Source organism: Ranitomeya variabilis, chromosome 6 (genome assembly GCF_051348905.1).
Source record: "Ranitomeya variabilis isolate aRanVar5 chromosome 6, aRanVar5.hap1, whole genome shotgun sequence".
NCBI classification, from domain to species: Eukaryota; Metazoa; Chordata; class Amphibia; order Anura; family Dendrobatidae; genus Ranitomeya; species Ranitomeya variabilis.
Genome location: NC_135237.1, coordinates 581,977,274 through 581,999,765, shown reverse-complemented (window position 1 = coordinate 581,999,765; position 22,492 = coordinate 581,977,274). Strand labels below are relative to the sequence as shown.

Here is a 22,492-nt window from a genome sequence, read left to right as displayed (position 1 = left end):
ACTTTGTACTGGCTAATGGTGATGTTGCAGCGAGGGCGATATAACTACTCCCTCTCAGGCGTGAACAATAATTATCAATGCCGCCAGTCGCTACAAAGACTCCCAATTGCACAGGACAAATTCTGCTGCCACCAGCTCCAATTTCTTAACGGGTCCGGAGCCAACCCAAATCAGTAGCGTAATTCACTTCAGAGGACGTGACCGTACGTTATAGAGCAAGGATAGACAAGCTAGTAATTTTATATTTTACTCAAAAAAAAAAAAGGTAGGCAGTGTTTACATAAGGGTAAAAGAGTTTATAAAATGAGATTAGGTATATACAGATAATTACAAATAAAAGGATTAACAGGAAAAAAAACACTTGCAGTTCCTTATTTCAGCTCATGGCAGACCATGTGGCTCGAGGGAGGCGCGATACGTCAAGATGCTTGACAAAGTATTTCTCAGCTAGCTTCCTGGTCAAAGGCTAGTGAAAACTGAGCTCTGAGTCTTATACCCCTTGGTCATGACATCACTGAGTGGGCGGAGCTATGAAATGTACTCCTACTTTCTCAGAGTTATGGAACACTCATATACCCCGTAGCTCCAGGATGCAACATCATATAGCGATCACGGGACTGTTATGATCCGGTGACCTTGGAGCCGCATGAAACTTTCTCTGGAGTCGGTGGAACCTGTACTGACCGCAAATCCTGAACTAACACCGCAACTAGAAGTAGCCGTGGGGTGTGCCTAACAAACCCTAGACACCTCGACACAGCCGGAGGACTAAATACCCCTATAGATGGAAATAGGAATACTACCTTGCCTCAGAGCAGAACCCCAAAGGATAGGCAGCCCCCCACGAATAATGACTGAGAGTAGGAGAAGAATAGACACGCAGGTAGGAAACAGGATTTAGCAAAAGAGGCCACTCTAGCTAAATAGGAAAGGATAGGACAGAATACTAAGCGGTAAGTATTAAAACCCTTCCAAAAATATCCACAGCAGATAATACAAAAAATTCCACAATCTAACTAAAGACGTGGAATGAATATCTGCAACCCCAGAGAATCCAACAAGACTGATAAAATACTGACACAATCTAAGCTGGACAAGAAAACACAAAAGAATAGCACTGAATTATGAAGCACACAGCATGTGTGCCACAGAAAAAAAAACAGACACTTATCTTTGCTGATTTGGCAGAAAGGCAGGAGGAACCAGGCAGAGGTCCAACACCTCCCAACAACAATTGACAACTGGCAAGGACTAATGAATCCTGCACACCTAAATACCCCAGTCAGAACTGCAATCAGCAGACACACCTGACCAGGACTGCAACCCAGGGACAACTGCATTACCACCTACTACCACCGGAGGGATCCCAAAAGCAGAATTCACAACACAGGACTACCATTCTTCCGGGCTTGAGCTGGGTGTTAATTTGATCCCAAAACACGACGTGTTTATGAGCCTCTGTTAAGCAGCAATCCGTTTCTTTGTAGGCGCTGCTCCTAGAAAACTCAGTGTGATGGCCCAGCCGACGCACATACCAAATAGATAACTTCCATATCTCTGTCACTAATTGGGGTCAAGTGATGTCTTACTATTAAGGTGGTACATGAGCAGGAGAGCATCTGGTTTTCTGACAAAGGATTTCTACATACCCCTGCATTCCAGAGGAAGGGGGAGGGGACAGAGTCCCACACTGAAGTTTCAGCTGTATTCATGGGAGAGGGAGTTGCCTGCAGGCCGAGACAGAGGTGAGTTTTCTAGGCAGTGTCTTGAACCATGTCACCTACTGAAAAAATCCCTCAGACCATGGTATTTTTACCTTCTCGTGACAATGAGACACAATGGGGTGAGGAAGGCGCTAACCATGGGGAACGAGGGACAGGAGCACCACCTGAGCTCCAACCTGAGCCTGTCCCTAGACTCCCCTAATGTCCTAAAGTGGGTCCTTCCCCCTACCATGTTCACGTGCTGATGCCTGTTTGTCACCTCCCTAATCCCTGGCTAGTGCACTGACCGGCAATAACACTAGCCTCACCACTGCAGCAGATGAACAGCACAGGGAAACTGACAAACACAAGACAGATAAAGCAGCACACAGCAGAGGGTAGGCACCAGGACCATGAACTCAACAAAACAGTAAATTCACTACTGCAACCAGAGAGCTGCTTGGTCCGCATAGATTACTCTCATCACTGACCGTCACCTGATGGGTCATGTGCCTTTTTAAAGGAAGGTGGGAGTGGTCACCACCCACATCAGCTGACAAGCAGCTGCCTGCAAGGAAACTGACACTAACCCTTGCTGGCCAGAAAGGAATAAAGCTACATTTAAATTATAGTGGAACCATAGTTGCCAGAAAAACCAAAAATGAAGAATACTGACACCGTCGTTGCTGTCCTTTGTTGTTGCCGCCATTGTCCTTCATTGATAGCGCTTCCCTTCGTTGTTGGCTGCACTATTGGTCATTGTCGTCGGCGCTGCCCGTCGTTGCTGTTCTTTGTTGTTGCAGCTACTGTTTGTCGTTGCTGTCAGCTCTCTCCTTCGTTGTTGTTTGCACTGCCTATAGTTGTCGGCGCAGTCTTCACCACTGTTTTCTCTGCAGATGGCATCTCACAGTTCTCATGGACGCCACACAGGAAAACAAGCTAAGAAACCGAGGAGTAAGAGACGCCGTGTGGAGCGACTGCCAGCAGAGGATTGTAACGTCCAGCACACGGTTAACGGCATGCTGTTCTTCCTCCCTCCTGACCCGGAGGAGATCGTCACTGTGGTCAAGCGTGTGCGCAAAGCAGTGTGTACCAGCCCCCCCATCACCACAGACCATGGCTGGGGCAGCGTGATGCCGCAAGAGATCCTTCACAGGGTCTTCCAACTGGTGGTAGATAGTGAGGGTGCCGTGCCCACCCTGTGCAGGTGAGTACACAACGCAGCATCCAGCTCCTCACCTGCTGAAGGTGATGGAGGCCGGCTCCGCTGAGGTAGTGAATGTATTGATTGCTATCATAGATTGTAGTGGGCATGCGCTGTGACGTGTACGAGATCACTGCAGGTGGAGGTGATCTGTCTCCCATCACTCATAGCCTTCTATAGGAGATTGTATTGGGCATGCTCTGCAGAGGCAGACAGGGCTGTTTACTGGGTTACAATTGCCCCCTTGTCTGGTCCCCATGTCTTCAAGAGGTTGTCCGACCCCAAAATCCAAACTTATTTTTTCCTGCTAATCTGTGCTGTATTGTAGTATACAAAACCCTAAAAAAAAAACCTGCCTCTGCGCGCGTATAAGCCTGCCTCTGCCTGTATTGTAGGGGTTTTGCTCACTTGGGTGCGACAGGAGGAAAACAGGAGGCTTTTTCCTTTAAATGTTCATGTGGGTTTATTGCTCCATAAACCCAGAAGTAAAACAGAAAACAAATAGCCTTTAGATCAGGCAAACAAAATACGAAATGTCCATAGTGGGGCTCTGCTCCGCGAGGTCTATGGGCACACAGGGTGGGGTAGTGTCCAGTACTCGGGCTCTGGAGCCCAACACACAGACCATGTGCCAAACAGCCTCCATTATATAGGCTGTTAACCATACCCAGAGGTGAGATGTGGGTAGCTAGACCCGCCCATATATCACAGCTACCCGCAACCTAGTCCCAGGTGCAACAAATTAACCTTAGTGCTTTCATGCACTAGATAAAGTGCTCTAGGTTGCACTACAGAGAGGAGCCATGTCTGCAACACATACCTCCCATCGTCTATGCGACCATTTGCCAGACGACATACCTCCCCCCTCTTACTAAAGCCATTGGGCATGGCACTTTCTCCTACCAGACAAAAGATTCTTGAGAGGCATTACCATGTAGCTTCCCTGCTCTATGCCCTGCATGGAAGTTGAAATCTTGTAGGGCTAAGAACCAACGGGTGACCCTATCATTTTTTCCTTTGTTTCCCTCATCCGAGTGTGGCATGGTCGGATATCAATCTAAACTTACGTCCCACCAGATAGTACCAAGATGTGTCTACTGCACAGTTTGTGGCCAAGCACTCCTTCTCGACGACTGAATAATTCCTCTGGCATGAGGATAGCTTCCTTCTCAGGTAGAGAACAGGGTGCTCCTACCCCGACATCTGAGGCACCTGTTTGGAATATAAACTTTCTTAGTCAGGGGCCACCAGATCAGACCATTACCGATTTCGCCCCCTTAAGGAGGTCAGTCAGGGGCGCGGCCATCATGGCGGCGTTTGAGATAAACCTCCTGTAGTATCCAACGATCCCCAGGAAGGCTCGAACTTGTTTTTTTGACAGCAATCTTGGCAATGTTTGAATTGCCTCCACTTCCCTGATTTGGGATTTGATCTCGCCTCTACCCACTACATATCCCAGGTATTTGGCTTCTTCTTTCCCCAAGGCACATTTCTTTGGGTTTATTGAAATCCAGCCTTCCTTAGAGCATCAGACACTGCCTAGACCTTTTCCAGAAGACTCTCCCAGTCCGGGCTGAAGATAACCATATCGTCTAGGTATGCCGGTGCGTTTTGTTTATGGAGTGCAAGGGTTATTCTATCCGTAGCTCCCTGCAGTCCAAACGGCATCCGGACATACTGGAAGCATCCATCCGGAGTAGAAGGTTCAGTCTTCTCCTTGGCTTCCTGTTGCATGGGAATCTGCCAATATCCCTTCGTCAAGTCTAAGGTGGTACAGAGATTCTAGTTTCTGCCAACGCCTTGGCTTGTAATGTGGCCATCTGAGCTGCCATAGCTATCTGAGGAGTCACTTAAGTTCCAGATGCCAACAATGCTACAACGTTCAGAACAGACCCACCACCGGCAGCAGCAACTGCTACTATTTCTTGCTGTTTTTGCTTTTCAACCATTTCCTTTTCACGCTGTTCTTGGAGTTTCTTTGCCCTCTCTAATCTTCTAGCCAGTGCTTCTTGTGCATCCATTGCAGTATTTCTTCCTCGAAATGGTGGTGGACTAGGTGGTGGTCGGCTTCTACTCTGCCTTCTGTGTCAAGTCTCTCTTCTTTTTCTCACGACTCCTGCTTCTACTCTTACTCCTGTGTGGGTGCCTGGATCTAGATGTTGAATGAGTTCGAGGGCACCTTTTAGGATCTCTGCTCCTCGACTGGGACTTTCTCCTGTCACGGCTTTTACTACGGTGCTGCCGGTCACGTGATCAAGATCTGGAATGGCTTCTACCTCTAGACGATCTCTTTACGTCGATGTCTGTTTTCTCCATTTTCGATGAATTAAGCCTCTCACTCACTTTGTCTGTATGCTCTTTATCAGTCATCAGATCTGTGTTTCTTAGAGGATTTGTCTTTGGATTCTAATCTTCTTGCCTCTTTGCTTCTGCTCCTACTCCTATGCTACTTTCCTTCATCAGTCTTCCTTTTGTGCTCCCTTGAGCGGGAACTAGAATAATACCTATAAGCTTTAGGGCACTTTGAAGGGTCACAATGCTCCATGCGCTTTTCTAATGTCGGTGATAAGCTTCCAGGAGATCTGTCTTCCCGCTCTTGGTCACTAGACGCCATGGTTAGTAGAAAAGCAAACGGTTCCCGCCTTCTGCCGCGGAGTCCGGGTCTGTGGCGCCGCCAGCTGCGGTCACATGGCTCAACAACGTCGACTGAAGCGGGCGGGGCACTAATACCTGTATGTGGAAACGCCAAAGGAAGCAGCCTTCGCGCTGCGCATTCTGGGAGCGGGCCGTTACGTCAGGGCAACCTAGCAGTTGATCCAATGAGGTTTGCAGAGCAAGAGAAAAAAACAACTCTCCACTCATCATAAAATAGGGAAACCTTGTGTCAGCCCCCAGCTCCTGTGCAACCCCATTAATGACAGTGACATTATTGAAGGCTTCTTTCAGAGTTTGGTCCCTATTTTGGACAGACCCAAAATTCTCACTGGTCACCCCTAACTCTGGAATGTCAGACATAGGGGACACCACCTCCTCATCCCCCACAAGGACACAAAAGGGAAACCCGTCTCCTCTGCGTGTGGTCATACTTTATTAGGGTTCACTGGTTCCCTATTTACGCGAGCAAACTCAGAACCCTTCCCCTACAGATCCAAAAATAAACAAAAGTCCCAGCCTATAATTATAGGGTGCAACAAGTCCCGAACAACTCTGACCTCATGAGACACAGTACTGTGGGCCTTTTCAATATCCACTCTGGCCATAGGGTAGTCCTTAACATCACCATGAATGCACTGCACACCAACTTTTTTTCCCGGGATCAGTTGGAGAGGAAGGGTGGCCCTCACAAGGGTCACTAAACTCCCAGAGTCTAACAGTGCTGTTGCCTGCCGCCTGTTCACCTTCACGGGACACGCTTGAGGCCCCTCGCTGGGGGAGACGATTCACACTGCAGGCCTGATGAGCATAATATGAACATCGGCGTCCTATGCTGCAGTTCTTCTGCTCCGGGGACAGTGAGCGGCTATATGACCTGGGCAGTGGCACCTCCAGCAAACACCACCGGTAGTGACCCTGGGCACCACCTCCCCCGGACCTTGGACTCCCCACCCCCTTTTGGGCCTCCGCCCCCTGTTGGGACCCCCAGTATGGAGTGGGCTTTAATCCCCTGGTATCTCTCAACCAGTCCAACCAGTTCATTCACAAAGCACTCCATGGCTCAGCACCACCCTACATCTCCTCTCTGGTCTCAGTCTACCACCCTACCCGTGCCCTCCACTCTGCTAATGACCTCAGGTTAGCATCCTCGATAATCAGAACCTCCCACTCCCGTCTCCAAGACTTTACACGTGCTGCGCCGATTCTTTGGAATGCACTACCTAGGTTAATACGATTAATCCCCAATCCCCACAGTTTTAAGCGTGCCCTAAAAACGCATTTGTTCAGACTGGCCTACCGCCTCAACGCATTAACCTAACTATCCCTGTGTGGCCTACTAAAAATAGAAGAAAAAACAAAACACATAATCAGGTTCCTCGCATCATGTTCTCATACACTTTATGCAGTTAATAGCCTCTGTGTCTGTACTGTTACATACTTAGGCTGATAACTGGTTCATGCAGCTTTACATGAACACCCGAGCCTTACACTATGGCTGGTCCGAATAACTAAAGCAATTGTTACCATCCACCTCTCGTGTCTCCCCTTTTCCTCATAGATTGTAAGCTTGCGAGCAGGGCCCTCATTCCTCCTGGTATCTGTTTTGAACTGTGATTTCTGTTATGCTGTAATGTCTATTGTCTGTACAAGTCCACTCTACAAGTTGTAAAGCGCTGCGGAATATGTTGGCGCTATATAAATAAAAATTATTATTATTATAATTATTGGCATTCCTGGGATCATCCTGGGCAACCCAAGTCTGTATGGGCCTCGGCAGGGAGTGCACGAACTGGTCTATCACCACCCACTCTACCATCTCCGCAGCTGTAGAGGTCCCTGGCTGCACCGACTTCTGGACCAGGTGCAATAGGTCAAACATTAGGGAGCGCTGTGGTTTGTCCCATACGCCGAATGGTGAACCTGCTGCGCCCTGAGAATCATTGGCACCCCCAAGCGCGCGAGAATCTGTTTTTAGCTTGCCATACTCTTTGGCGTCCTGCAAAGCTAAATCATAGTATGCCTTCTGGGGTTCCCCCATCAAGTATGGTGCCAGTACCTCTGCCCACTGCTCTGGCGGGAGTTTATCCCTTTCGGCGACCCTCTCAAACGGTCAGGAACGCCTCAATTTCATCCCCAGGGGTCTTTTTCTGAAAAGCACATCTTACCGCCTTCTGGACGTGGGCGTCATCAGCCGGACCTGGGGTTGGGGCGCTGGTCCTGCCCTGGATGGCGGTTGCCAGACGCTGCATCTGCTGCCATTGATCCTGCTGGATCTGCTGTAACAGCTTGTTGGTCTCTTGCTGCTGCGAATGGACCAGGTGTTTCAGCAGGTCCTCCATTTTTTTTTTTTTTTTTTTTTTCTGGCAATGCTTGCTGGCTTGCGACAGATTTCAGCCAGGACATGCAGTCTTTCCTGTAGAAGTCTCTGCTGGAAAGCTGCCGGCACGTCTAACAACAATTGTAGGGGTTGTACTCACTTGGGTGCGACGGGAGGAAAACAGGAGGCTTGTTCCTTTAAAAGTTCATGTGGGTTTATTGCTTCATAAACCCGTGTGTCTGTATATAAGGCTGCCTCCGTATCTGTATATAAGCCTGCCTCTGTATGTCTGTATATAAGCCAGCCTCTGTATGTCTGTATATAAGCCAGCCTCTGTATGTCTGTATATAAGCCAGCCTCTGTATGTCTGTATATAAGCCAGCCTCTGTATGTCTGTATATAAGCCAGCCTCTGTATGTCTGTATATAAGCCAGCCTCTGGTATGTCTGTATATAAGCCAGCCTCTGTATGTCTGTATATAAGCCAGCCTCTGTATGTCTGTATATAAGCCAGCCTCTGTATGTCTGTATATAAGCCAGCCTCTGTATGTCTGTATATAAGCCAGCTTCTGTATGTCTGTATAAGCCAGCCTCTGTATGTCTGTATAAGCCAGCCTCTGTATGTCTGTATATAAGGCTGCCTCTGTATGTCTGTATATAAGCCTGCCTCTGTATGTCTGTATAAGCCAGCCTCTGTATGTCTGTATATAAGCCAGCCTCTGTATGTCTGTATATAAGGCTGCCTCTGTATGTCTGTATATAAGCCTGCCTCTGTATGTCTGTATATAAGGCTGCCTCTGTATGTCTGTATATAAGCCAGCCTCTGTATGTCTGTATATAAGCCAGCCTCTGTATGTCTGTATAAGCCAGCCTCTGTATGTCTGTATATAAGCCAGCCTCTGTATGTCTGTATATAAGCCAGCCTCTGTATGTCTGTATATAAGGCTGCCTCTGTATGTCTGTATATAAGCCAGCCTCTGTATGTCTGTATATAAGCCAGCCTCTGTATGTCTGTATATAAGGCTGCCTCTGTATGTCTGTATAAGCCAGCCTCTGTATGTCTGTATATAAGGCTGCCTCTGTATGTCTGTATATAAGCCAGCCTCTGTATGTCTGTATATAAGGCTGCCTCCGTGTGTCTATATGCAAGGCTGCCTCCGTGTGTCTGTATATAAGGCTGCCTCCGTGTGTTTGTATATAAGGCTGCCTCCGTGTGTCTGTATATAAGGCTGCCTCCGTGTGTTTGTATATAAGGCTGCCTCCGTGTGTTTGTATATAAGGCTGCCTCCGTGTGTCTGTATATAATCCTGCCTCTGTATATAAGCCTGCCTCCGTGTCTGTATATAAGCCAGCCTCCGTGTGTCTGTATATAAGGCTGCCTCTGTGTGTCTGTATATAAGGCTGCCTCCGTGTGTCTGTATATAAGGCTGCCTCTGTGTGTCTGTATATAAGGCTGCCTCCGTGTGTCTGTATATAAGGCTGCCTCCGTGTCTGTATATAAGCCTGCCTCCGTGTGTCTGTATATAAGGCTGCCTCTGTGTGTCTGTATATAAGGCTGCCTCCGTGTGTCTGTATATAAGGCTGCCTCTGTGTGTCTGTATATAAGGCTGCCTCCGTGTGTCTGTATATAAGGCTGCCTCTGCCCATTAAGTGTCACCTGCTTAACCCAGCAGGAAGTACAGCGGCGTCTAAAAATCACTAAAATTGACAAATCTCCGGGCCCGGATGGGATCCACCCCCGAGTACTGCAGGAATTAAGTACAGTCATTGATAGACCATTATTATTAATCTTTAAAGACTCCATAATAACAGGGTCTGTACCACAGGACTGGCGTATAGCAAATGTGGTGCCAATATTCAAAAAGGGGCAAAAACTGAACTCGGAAATTATAGGCCAGTAAGCTTAACCTCTACTGTGGGTAAAATCCTGGAGGGCATTCTAAGGGACGCTATACTGGAGTATCTGAAGAGGAATAACCTCATGACCCAGTATCAGCACGGGTTTACTAGGGATCATTCATGTCAGACTAATCTGATCAGCTTCTATGAAGAGGTAAGTTCCGGACTGGACCAAGGGAACCCAGTGGATGTAGTGTATATGGACTTTTCAAAAGCTTTTGATACGATGCCACACAAAAGGTTGATACATAAAATGAGAATAATGGGGATAGGGGAAAATATGTGCAAGTGGGTTGAGAGCTGGGTCAGGGATAGGAAACAAAGGGTGGTTATTAATGGAGCACACTCGGACTGGGTTGCGGTTAGCAGTGGGGTACCACAGGGGTCAGTATTGGGCCCTCTTCTGTTTAACATATTTATTAATGACCTTGTAGGGGGCATTCAGAGTAGAATTTCAATATTTGCAGATGACACTAAACTGCAGGGTAATCAATACAGGGGAGGACAATTTTATATTACAGGATGATTTATGTAAACTAGAAGCTTGGGCTGATAAATGGCAAATGAGCTTTAATGGGGATAAATGTAAGGTCATGCACTTGGGTAGAAGTAATAAGATGTATAACTATGTGCTTAATTCTAAAACTCTGGGCAAAACCGTCAATGAAAAAGACCTGGGAGTATGGGTGGATGACAAACTCATATTCAGTGGCCAGTGTCAGGCAGCTGCTACAAAGGCAAATAAAATAATGGGATGCATTAAAAGAGGCATAGATGCTCATGAGGAGAACATAATTTTACCTCTATACAAGTCACTAGTTCGACCACACTTAGAATACTGTGCACAGTTCTGGTCTCCGGTGTATAAGAAAGACATAGCTGAACTGGAGCGGGTGCAGAGAAGAGCGACCAAGGTTATTAGAGGACTGGGGGGTCTGCAATACCAAGATAGGTTATTACACTTGGGGCTATTTAGTTTGGAAAAACGAAGACTAAGGGGTGATCTTATGTTAATGTATAAATATATGAGGGGACAGTACAAAGACCTTTCTGATGATCTTTTTAATCATAGACCGGTGACAGGGACAAGGGGGCATCCTCTACGTCTGGAGGAAAGAAGGTTTAAGCATAATAACAGACGCGGATTCTTTACTGTAAGAGCAGTGAGACTATGGAACTCTCTGCCGTATGATGTTGTAATGAGGGATTCATTAATTAAATTTAAGAGGGGACTGGATACCTTTCTGGAAAAGTATAATGTTACAGGGTATATACACTAGATTCCTTGATAAGGCGTTGATCCAGGGAACTAGTCTGATTGCCGTATGTGGAGTCGGGAAGGAATTTTTTTCCCCAATGTGGAGCTTACGCTTTGCCACATGGGTTTTTTTTGCCTTCCCCTGGATCAACATGTTAGGGCATGTTAGGTTAGGCTATGGGTTGAACTAGATGGACTTAGTCTTCCTTCAACCTTAATAACTATGTAACTATGTAATGCTGCCTCCGTGTCTGTATACAAGGCTGCCTCCGTGTGTCTGTATATAAGGCTGCCTCCGTGTGTCTGTATATAGGGCTGCCTCCGTGTGTCTGTATACAAGGCTGCCTCCGTGTGTCTGTATATAAGGCTGCCTCCGTGTCTGTATATAAGGCTGCCTCCGTGTGTCTGTATACAAGGCTGCCTCCGTGTGTCTGTATGCAAGGCTGCCTCCGTGTGTCTGTATATAGGGCTGCCTCCGTGTGTCTGTATATAGGGCTGCCTCCGTGTGTCTGTATATAAGGCTGCCTCCGTGTGTTTGTATATAAGGCTGCCTCCGTGTGTCTGTATATAAGCCTGCCTCCGTGTGTCTGTATATAAGCCTGCCTCCGTGTGTCTGTATATAAGGCTGCCTCCGTGTGTCTGTATGTAAGGCTGCCTCCGTGTGTCTGTATGTAAGGCTGCCTCAGTGTGTCTGTATATAGGGCTGCCTCCGTGTGTCTGTATATAAGGCTGCCTCCGTGTGTCTGTATATAAGGCTGCCTCCGTGTGTCTGTATATAAGGCTGCCTCCGTGTGTCTGTATATAAGGCTGCCTCCGTGTGTCTGTATATAATCCTGCCTCTGTATATAAGCCTGCCTCTGTATATAAGGCTGCCTCCGTGTGTCTGTATATAAGGCTGCCTCCGTGTGTCTGTATGTAAGGCTGCCTCAGTGTGTCTGTATATAGGGCTGCCTCCGTGTGTCTATATATAAGGCTACCTCCGTGTGTCTGTATATAAGGCTGCCTCCGTGTGTCTGTATATAAGGCTGCCTCCGTGTCTGTATATAAGGCTGCCTCCGTGTGTCTGTATATAATCCTGCCTCTGTATATAATCCTGCCTCTGTATATAAGCCTGCCTCCGTGTGTCTGTATATAAGCCTGCCTCCGTGTGTCTGTATATAAGGCTGCCTCTGTATGTCTGTATGCAAGGCTGCCTCCGTGTGTCTGTATATAAGGATAACAGCCGATCCAACCACTGTCTCCATATTGTCAAGAATCAAACGGGGAATCGCAGAGATCTGTTGTGCGTTACTAGTGTGTCCGGGAGCCGCCTCCAGTCCTCCGGACAGTTACACGACTGACGTGTGATTGATGCGGCTGCTTGCACTACTAGGCCGGGTATTGGGGCTCACAAGGAGCGGATGTTGTATACCGTACACAAGATTTTATATACAGTGGGTACAGAAAGTATTCACACCCCTTTACATTTTTCACTCTTTGTTTCACTGCAGTCATTTGGTAAATTCAGAAAAGTTCTTTTTTTCTCATTAATGTTCACTCTGCACCCCATCTTGACTGAAAAAAGACAAATGTAGTAATTTTTGCAAATTTATTACAAAATAAAACCTGAACTATCCCATGGCCATAAGTCTTCAGCCCCTTTGCTCAGTATTGGGTAGAAGCCCCTTTTGAGCTCGTACAGCCATGAGTCTTCTTAAGAATGATACAACCAGTTTTTCACCCCTGGATTTGGGGATCCTCAGCCATTTTTCCTTGCAGATCCTCTCCAGTTCCGTCAGGTTGGATGGTGAACGTTGGTGGACGCCATTTTCAGGTCTCTCCAGAGATGCTCCATTGGGTTTACGTCAGTTCTCTGGCTGGGCCGGTCAAGAATAATCACAGAGTTGCTCTGAAGCCGCTCCTTTGCTATTTTAGCTGTGTGCTTAGGGTCATTGTCTTGTTGGAAGGTGAACCTTCGGCCAAGTCTGAGGTCCAGAGCACTCTGGAAGAGGTTTTCATCCAGGATATATCTCTGTACTTGGCCACATTCATGTTTCCTTCAATGGCAACCAGTCGTCCTGTCCCTGCAGCTGAAAAACACCCCCATAACATGATGCTGCCACCACCATGATTCACTGTTGGGATTGTATTGGGCAGGTGATGAGCAGTACCTGGTTTTCTCCACACATACCGCTTAGAATTATCACCAAAAAGGTCTATCTTCATCTCATCAGACCAGAGAATCTTATTTCTCATAGTCTGGGAGTCCTTCATGTGTTTTTTTTTAGTAAACTCTATGCGGCTTTCATATGTCTTGCACTGAGGAGAGGCTTCCGTTGGGCCACTCTGCCATAAAGGCCTGACTGGTGGAGGGCTGCAGTGATAGTTGACTTTGTGGAACTTTGTCCCATCTCCCTACTTCATTTCTGGAGCTCAGCCACAGTGATCTTGGGGTTCTTCTTTACCTTTCTCACCAAGGCTCTTCTCCCACAATTGCTCAGTTTGGCTGGACGGCCAGGTCTAGTAAGACTTCTGGTGAAAAAACTTGACCGTCACATCCAAACATAGAGTAAGTGTGAACAGGTGCTGAACCTAGAGTCACCAACTCTTATACAGTCAAGCAAATAAGGCAGCACACTGCAGCGCTGAAACATGCAAACATGAAACACAAAAATTGAACTGCATTACTGCAATAGAAATATGAAAAATGAGAGCGTTTAGCGCATAAAAATGGCCAATTTTACGTGTACCTGGTGGTCCCAAACGTCTTCAATTTAAGCATTATGGAGGCCACTGTGCTCTTAGGAACCTTGAGTACTATAGAAATTCTGCTGTAACCTTGGCCAGATCTGTGCCTTGCCACAATTCTGTCTCTGTCTCTGAGCTCCTTGGCCAGTTCCTTTGGCCTCATGATCCTCATTTGGTCTGACATGCACTGTGAGCTGTGAGGTCTTATACAGACAGGTGTGCACCTTTCCAAATCAAGTCCTATCAGTGTAATTACACACAGCTGGACTCCAATGAAGGAGTAGAACCATCTCAAGGAGGATCACAAGGAAATGGACAGCATGGGACTTGCATATAAGTGGCTGAGCAAAGGGGCTGAAGACTTATGACCATGTGATATTTCAGTGTTTCTTTTAATAAATTTGCAGAAATTTCTACATTTCTGTTTTTTTTCAGTCAAGATGAGGTGCAGAGTGAACATTAATGAGAAAAAATGAACTTTTCTGAATTTACCAAATGGCTGCAATGAAACTGTGACAAATTTAGAGGGGTGTGAATACTTTCCTTACGCACTGCATATCTCCCAATACAGTCACCACTAACTCCACAATTATAAAAGGAGCCATTCGCTGCCACCGCCTGTCGCTTATACAGATCCATTGGACCCTGTTACAGGCTGTGTATGTCTTCAAGGGTGCAATTTACACAGCATGAGCGGACATATTGGGGTACGTGCCCACCATCAGGAGTTGCTGCAGTTTTGATGCAGATGTTACAAAGCAAAAAAGACCAGACACAAATGGACGGGCACACCTGATTCAATACTCGCATAACGATAAAATATATAGCTTCATGTGGATGTCCGGACACAAATCCACAAACAAATGTACATCATGGCGGTCACCCCGCACCCCTCAATATTAAACGGTGACTGTTATCATAACCATGTGTTGAATGAACATGACAAAACTGGCAATTAGTAATACACTATGACAGAATCACAAATCAATAGATTACAATAGTTTGTGAGGATAATTCATGAGTGATAATTCATAGCAACCGTGACCGACCATCAAACCTGACCTCTTCATTTCCAGAATGTGGCCCAGTCGTCCCCTACATTGATGGGTAGATGTGTGACCTCCATACCGTGCAATTCTAAACTGACAACACCCAGCCCTTTCTTTAGCTAGTGCCCACCATGGCAGTTCTTTGGTGCTTCCTGTGTGTCTTCAGGTATATATGCCTACGGACTCTTATCTTCAGCTAACTGGCTCATTCCTATTGATATCCTTGGCCTTTCCTCCTGTCAGCTTTGAAAAGCACTCACTTTAAATGGAAATCTCTGGCTTTTTTTTTTTTTATTTTGCGTTATGTGACCTCCATACCATGCAATATTATTATTATTATGATTATTCTTATTTATATAGTACCATTGATTCCATGGTGCTGTACATGAGAAGGGGATACATCAAAATACAAATATCACTTATAGTAAACAAACTAACAATGACAGACTGGTACAGAGGGGTGAGGACCCTGCCCTTGTGGGCTTACATTCTACAGGATTATGGGGAAGGAGACAGTAGGTCGGCGGTTGCAGTAGCTCCGATGGTGTTGAGGTGGCCGTGTGGTCATTACAGGCTGTAAGCTTCTTTGAAGAGGGGGGTTTTCAGGTTTCATTTGAAGAATCCGAATGTGGTTGATAGTCGGATGAATTCCAGAAGATGGGGGATATTCGGGAGAAGTCTTGGAGGCGGTTGGGTGAGGAGCGAATAAGTGTGGAGGAGAGAAGGAGGTCTTGGGAGGATCGGAGATTACGTGAGGGAAGATATCGGGAGATTAGTTCAGTGTTATATGGAGGAGAAAGGTTATGGATGGCTTTGTAGGGAATGGGAGCCAGTGAAGAGATTTGCAGAGGGGGGAAGCAGAGGAGTAACGAGGAGAGATAGATGGATTAGTCGGGCACCAGAGTTAAGGATGGACTGGAGGGGTGCGAGAGTGTTAGAAGGTGCACAGAGGAGGATGTTGCAGTAGTCGAGGTGGGAGATGATGAGGGCATGCACAAGCATTTTGGTAGAGTGATGGTTGAGGAAAGGACGGATTCTGGAGATATATTTGAGCTGGAGGTGACAGGAGGTGGTGAGAGCTTGGATGTGCGGTTTGAAGGACAGGGCAGAGTCAAGGGTTACTCCGAGGCGGCAGATGACCGGGACAGGGGAAAGTGTGAATTCACTTATTTTGATAGATAGATCCGGTAAGGAAGATCTATGAGATGGAGGAAAGATGATGAGTTCAGATTTGTCCACATTGAGTATGAGGAAGCGAGAGGAGAAGAAAGAGGATATGGCTGATAGGCACTCCGGGATTCTGGACAGAAGAGAGGCGACATCTGAGTGTCATCAGCATAGAGGTGGTACTGGAATCCATGGGACTTTATGAGTTGTCCCAGGCCAAATGTGTAGATTGGGAAGAGTAGAACAGAGCCTTGGGGGACTCCAACAGAGAGAGGGTGGGATGAGGAGGTAATGTGGCAGTGGGAGACGCTGAATGTGCGGTTGGTAAGGTACAAGGAGATCCAGGATGGGGCAAGGTCTTTGATGCCAAAGGAGGAGAGGATCTGTAGTAGGAGGCAGTGGTCAACTGTGTCAAAGGCAGAGGACGGGTCTAGGAGGAGGAGTACAGAGTATTGTCTGTTAGCTTTAGCTGTAAGGCTGGCTTCACATTTGCGGTTGTGTCCGCAGCGTTTATGCCGCATATTTCTGCATGCGTCGTGTTTTCCTATCTTTAACATTGAAGACACATGTGCCTGCAATTGGATGCTTTTTGACGCATCGTTTCATCGTCTGCGGCTTGGCGCGGTAAATAAAACATGTTGCAATTTTGGAGGCGTCAATTTGCCGCCTAGAAATGTTTGCGGAAGGAATGCGTGGAAACAATGCTTTTCAGTCTGAGAACGCATGCGTTTGCAAGCACACGCGTTTGTTTACGTTTGTGAACGCATGTGTTTTTCCAGAGTAAACCTGTGTAGACGCTAATTAGCCACCCCCCACATACAAACAGATAAACGGAGGGAGTGGGCATTGACAGTCCACTACTCTGCTGACTGGGAAGAACAAGAAGCTCTGAACCTGTGAGGAATTTACACTTTGGACATGTGAGTATCAAAGCCAATTTCTGTCTTTTCTTTTTTCTCTTTTATATGTACTAATAATTTCTATATTATTTTTTCTTGCAGCATTTATCAGAATGTCTTCTACTTCAGAGAAGGAGTGTCTTGGCCCTGAATATGGTGGACATGAAAGTGAAGTGAGTACTCACCTCTTCAGATTGGTAAGTATTCTCTGTCACATCTACACATGTGACAATTTTTTAAAATCTTTTTCAGAACAGTTCTTCCACTGCGGCAGAGGCCGAGCAGGAGCAGCATGGACAAGTTCGTGTGGCAAGGCGGCGTGTAAGTATACCTGGCTGATTGTACTCTGTTTATTGTATCCTGACTTTACTATTCTTCACTGTTCATTTCTTCACTTTTGCTCTTTCTTTACCTTTTTGTTCTTTACTCCTTTTTTTTTTTTCCTGACTTTGAATATTCTTGCTTGTTTTCTGTCTCTTTTGTTTCCTTATGTTAATGTCTCAAACATTAATGTATGTATTTATTTTCTAAGTTCCAGAACAGGATGAGGACCTCATTGACAATGACATCCTCGTCTGCCTGATCCATGAGCGAGTCCCGTTGTGGGACACCCAGGTTCCGCAGCACTCGGAAAACGTGGTAATCCCGGCGGCTGTGGAATGAGGTGGCCAAAGCGATGTGGGATGGATGGGTCGACGCCCCGGCTCGGGTCCACAAGGCATTTCGTAAATATTGCAATGCGGTGTGATGCAGCAGTGACCAAAAGTGCATTGCCTAACCACTATTTTTTTTTTTTAAAACAGTGCTCAAAGTCAAAACACGTTGGCGTTCGATGAAGGATTGCTTCAACAAGGACCTTCGTCAGGAGAGCCCGGTTCCCAGTTTTTCTGGCGCAAAGATCAGAAAATATAAACGTCACTGCATGCTGGCATTTTTGAGACCTGTCCTTGCCACGGACCCGTCCCAGCCATCCAGCAGTGCAGCAGCAAGGGGGGCCTGCAACACAGACTGGAGACCAGGTCCATCAGGTGTTCCCCTTTCCCAGTTCTCTGCCATTTTTTTTCGGCGTATCCCCGCCAGCGGCAGAGGGCCTCGGATAGGTCACTCATGCCCAAGTTTTTGCACTTGAGCTCGGTCTTTCATGATGGACTCAAGGTGATGGGAGACCGACTGGATAGTGGCTTCAACCTTATGAATACATTTATCCAAGATGTCACCAGAAGCCTTGACCAAGTGAAAACCGACCTCCAGAGGCCAGCACATCATTTTTTCAATCAAATAGAGAAGGGCATGTTGGAACACCTTACTCCTGATCTCCAGCTTAGTGTCATGCAGGCCTGCAATGCTGCTTACGTGCAGACTATGCAGCAGAGTAGGTATTTTCAGCAGTCGGTGGCATTTCCACCTGTGCCAACACTGGCACGCTTGACCTCAATGCCGAGCTCTGCTGCATACCACTGCACGGACACCGCTACAGCGCCATGACTATGCCGAGTGCTGTAGGACAGCCCACCGTCAACACCGTGCCAAGTGCTGCTCGTGCTTGGACATCCTCCACTGCCACCAGCATGCAGCAGCAGCACCCGAACCCTGGCATGACCTTCACTGCCACCACTACCAGCATGCAGCAGCAGCACCCGGACCTTGACAGGCCGTCCACCATCACCAGGTCCCAGCTGCAGCAGCACCCGGACCCTGGCATGACCTTCACCACCAGCACGCAGCAGCACCCGGAACTTGACAGGCCGGCCACCATCACCGGGCCGCAGGAGGACACCACACCGAGGCTCCCCAGACACAAGCGCAGATCCCAACAACGGGGAAAAAAAACATGGACTATCACATACTCTCGTCCTCACCTCCCAGTGTGTGTGTGATGTCAGTTTTGTGTCTCCCTTCCAGTGTCTGTGCCGTCCCATGCCTCCAGTACCATCCCTGACCCCATTAGTTTAATCGCCCCTTCTACTGCAATCCCTGCGTCGTCTTTATCCAGCCAGGCGTCGCAGCTCAACACCCCCCAGTTCTGTCACTACCCCAAGCCGCCGCAGTTAATTTTTTATTTCTGTAAATAAATTTAATTTTTTTTTTTGCCCCCAATACTGTTTGGTTCTTTGTGTATTTCGCCGCCGGCTACACACACCGTGCGCTGACTACACACACTGCGCCGTACACTTTGTGTTTTTGCCACCTCATAGCTCCAGGAGTGAGACAAGTAGAACACTGCAGCTTTGCTTCTTGTGTTTGGTATGGAGCTATGAGTTGTCAAAAACTAATATTACTTGTATTTTCTCCAGAATCTCTTCAGTCTGCTTAATCTATATTACATAGTTACATACAGTTGTATGAAAAAGTTTGGGCACCCCTATTAGGCTACGTTCACATTTGCGGTGTGCGCCGCAGCGTCGCCGCATGCGTCATGCGCCCCTATATTTAACATGGGGGCGCATGGACATGCGTCGCACTTGCGTTTTGCGCCGCATGCGTCCCTGCGGCGCCCGCGTCCGGGCGCAGAGGACGCGGCAAGTTGCATTTTTGCTGCGTCCAAAATCAATGAAAAAAAGGACGCATGCGGCGCAAAACGCAGCGTTGTGCATGCGTTTTGCTGCGTTTTTGTGTGCGTTGCGGCGCCGACGCTGCGGCGCACAACGCAAATGTGAACGTAGCCTTAATCTTAAGCTTAATGTTTTATAAAAATTGTTTTCGCAACAGCTATTTCAGTTTCATATATCTAATAAATGAGGTTTATTGTACTAACAGAAAATGTGCAATCTGCATTCAAACAAAATTTGACAGGTGCATAAGTATGGGCACGCTTATCATTTTCTGGTTTTAAATACTCCTACCTACTTTTTACTGACTTACTAAAGCACTTTTTTTTTGGTTTTGTAACCTCATTGAGCTTTGAACTTCATAGCCAGGTGTATGCAATCATGAGAAAAGCTACTTAAAGTGGCCACTTGCAAGTTGTTCTCCTGTTTGAATCTCCTCCGAAGAGTGGCATCATGGGCCCCTCAAAACAACTGTCAAATGATCTGAAAACAAAGATTATTCAACATAGTTGTTCAGGGGAAGGATACAAAAAGCTGTCTCAGAGGTTTAACCTGTCAATTTCCACTGTGAGGAACATAGTAAGGAAATGGAAGAACACAGGTACAGTTCTTGTTAAGGCCAGAAGTGGCAGGCCAAGAAAACCATCAGAAAGGCAGAGAAGAAGAATGGTGAGATCAGTCAAGGACAATCCTCAGGCCACCTCCAGAGAGCTGCAGCATCAACTTGCTGCAGATGGTGTCACTGTGCATCGGTCAACTATACAACGCACTTTGCACAAGGAGAAGCTGTATGGGAGAGTGATGTGAAAGAAGCCGTTTCTGCAAGCACGCCACAAACAGAGTCGGCTGAGGTATGCAAAAGCACATTTGGAGAAGCCAATTTCTTTTTGGAAGAAGGTCCTGTGGACTGATGAAACCAAGATTGAGTTGTTTGGTCATACAAAAAGGTGTTATGCACGGCGGCAAAAAAACACAGCATTCCAAGAAAAACACTTGCTACCCACAGTAAAGCTTGGTGGAGGTTCCAACATGCTTTGGGGCTGTGTGGCCAATGCTGGCACCGGGAATCTTGTTAAAGTTGAGGGACGCATGGATTCCTCTCAGTATCAGCAGATTCTTGACAATAATGTTCATGAATCAGTGACAAAGTTGAAGTTACGCATGGATCTTTCAGCAAGACAATGATCCAAAACACTGCTCCAAATCTACTCAGGCATTCATGCAGAGGAACAATTACACTGTTCTGGAATGGCCATCCCAGTCCCCAGACCTGAATATCATTGAACATCTGTGGGATCATTTGAAGAGGACTGTCCATGCTCGGCGACCATCAAACTTAACTGAACTGGAATTGTTTTGTAAAGAGGAATGGTCAAAAATACCTTCATCCAGGATCCAGGAACTCATTAAAAGCTACAGGAAGCGACTAGAGGCTGTTATTTTTGCAAAAGGAGGATCTACTAAATATTAATGTCACTTTTCTGGTGAGGTGCCCCATACTTATGCACCTGTCAAATTTTGTTTGAATGCAGATTGCACATTTTCTGTTAGTACAATAAACCTCATTTCAAGGCAGAAACATTACTGTGTCCAACAGTTATTAGATACATGAAACTGAAATAGCTGTTGCAAAAAAAACAATTTTTATAAAACATTAAGATTAATAGGGGTGCCCTAACTTTTTCATATAACTGTAGTTCTTAAGGCTGAAGGAAGACTTTTAAGTCCAGCTAGTTTACCCCATAGCCTAACCTAGCATGCCCTAACATGTTGATCCAGAGGAAGGCAAAAAAAACCCATGTGGTAAGAGTAAGCTCCACATTGGGGAAAAAAATTCCTTCCCGACCCCACATACGGCAATCAGACTAGTTCCCTGGATCAACGCCTTATCAAGGAATCTAGTGTATATACCCTGTAACATTATACTTTTCCAGAAAGGCATCCAGTCCCCTCTTAAATGTAAGTAATGAATCACTCATTACAACATCATACGGCAGAGAGTTCCATAGTCTCACTGCTCTTACAGTAAAGAATCCGCGTCTGTTATTATGCTTAAACCTTCTTTCCTCCAGACGTAGAGGATGCCCCCTTGTCCCCTGTCTCAGGTCTATGATTAAAAAGATCACCAGAAAGGTCTTTGTACTGTCCCCTCATATATTTATACATTAACATAAGATCACCCCTTAGCCTTCGTTTTTCCAGACTAAACAGCCCCAAGTGTAATAACCTATCTTGGTATTGCAGACCCCCCCGTCCCCTAATAACCTTGGTCGCTCTTTTCTGCACCCGCTCTAGTTCAGCTATGTCTTTCTTATACACCGGAGACAGAATACTGTGCACAGTTCTGAAGTGTGGTCGCACTAGTGACTTGTATAGAGGTAACATTATGTTCTCCTCATGAGCATCTATGCCTCTTTTAATGCATCCCATTATTTCATTTGCCTTTGTAGCAGCTGCCTGACACTGGCCACTGAATATGAGTTTGTCATCCACCCATACTCCCAGGTCTTTTTCATTGACGGTTTTGCCCAGAGTTTTAGAATTAAGCACATAGTTATACATCTTATTACTTCTACCCAAGTGCATGACCTTACATTTATCCCCATTAAAGCTCATTTGCCATTTATCAGCCCAAGCTTCTAGTTTACATAAATCATCCTGTAATATAAAATTGTCCTCCCCTGTATTGATTACCCTGCAGAGTTTAGTGTCATCTGCAAATATTGAAATTCTGCTCTGTATGCCCCCTACAAGGTCATTAATAAATATGTTAAAAAGAAGAGGGCCCAATACTGACCCCTGTGGTACCCCACTGCTAACCGTGACCCAGTCCGAGTGTGCTCCATTAATAACCACCCTTTGTTTCCTATCCCTGAGCCAGCTCTCAACCCACTTACACATATTTTCCCCTATCCCCATTATTCTCATTTTATGTATCAACCTTTTGTGTGGCACCGTATCAAAAGCTTTTGAAAAGTCCATATACACTACGTCCACTGGGTTCCCTTGGTCCAGTCCGGAACTTACCTCTTCATAGAAGCTGATCAGATTAGTCTGACATGAACG

General features: G+C 46.5%; 1 protein-coding gene and 1 pseudogene across 5 annotated transcripts in view; one reads left to right on the top strand and one right to left on the bottom strand.

The window, feature by feature from the left end:
* Positions 1–22,492, top strand: part of FBXL6 (F-box and leucine rich repeat protein 6) — a 140,642-nt gene that overhangs the window by 33,920 nt on the left and 84,230 nt on the right. For all 5 annotated transcript variants that reach the window (XM_077271585.1, XM_077271584.1, XM_077271583.1 and 2 more), the window contains exon 2: positions 2,600–2,910. In XM_077271585.1, coding sequence (XP_077127700.1) covers positions 2,600–2,910 — 311 coding nt within the window. The remainder of the gene's footprint in view (positions 1–2,599; positions 2,911–22,492) is intronic.
* LOC143782149 (arginine/serine-rich coiled-coil protein 2 pseudogene) lies at positions 4,671–5,695 on the bottom strand (annotated as a pseudogene).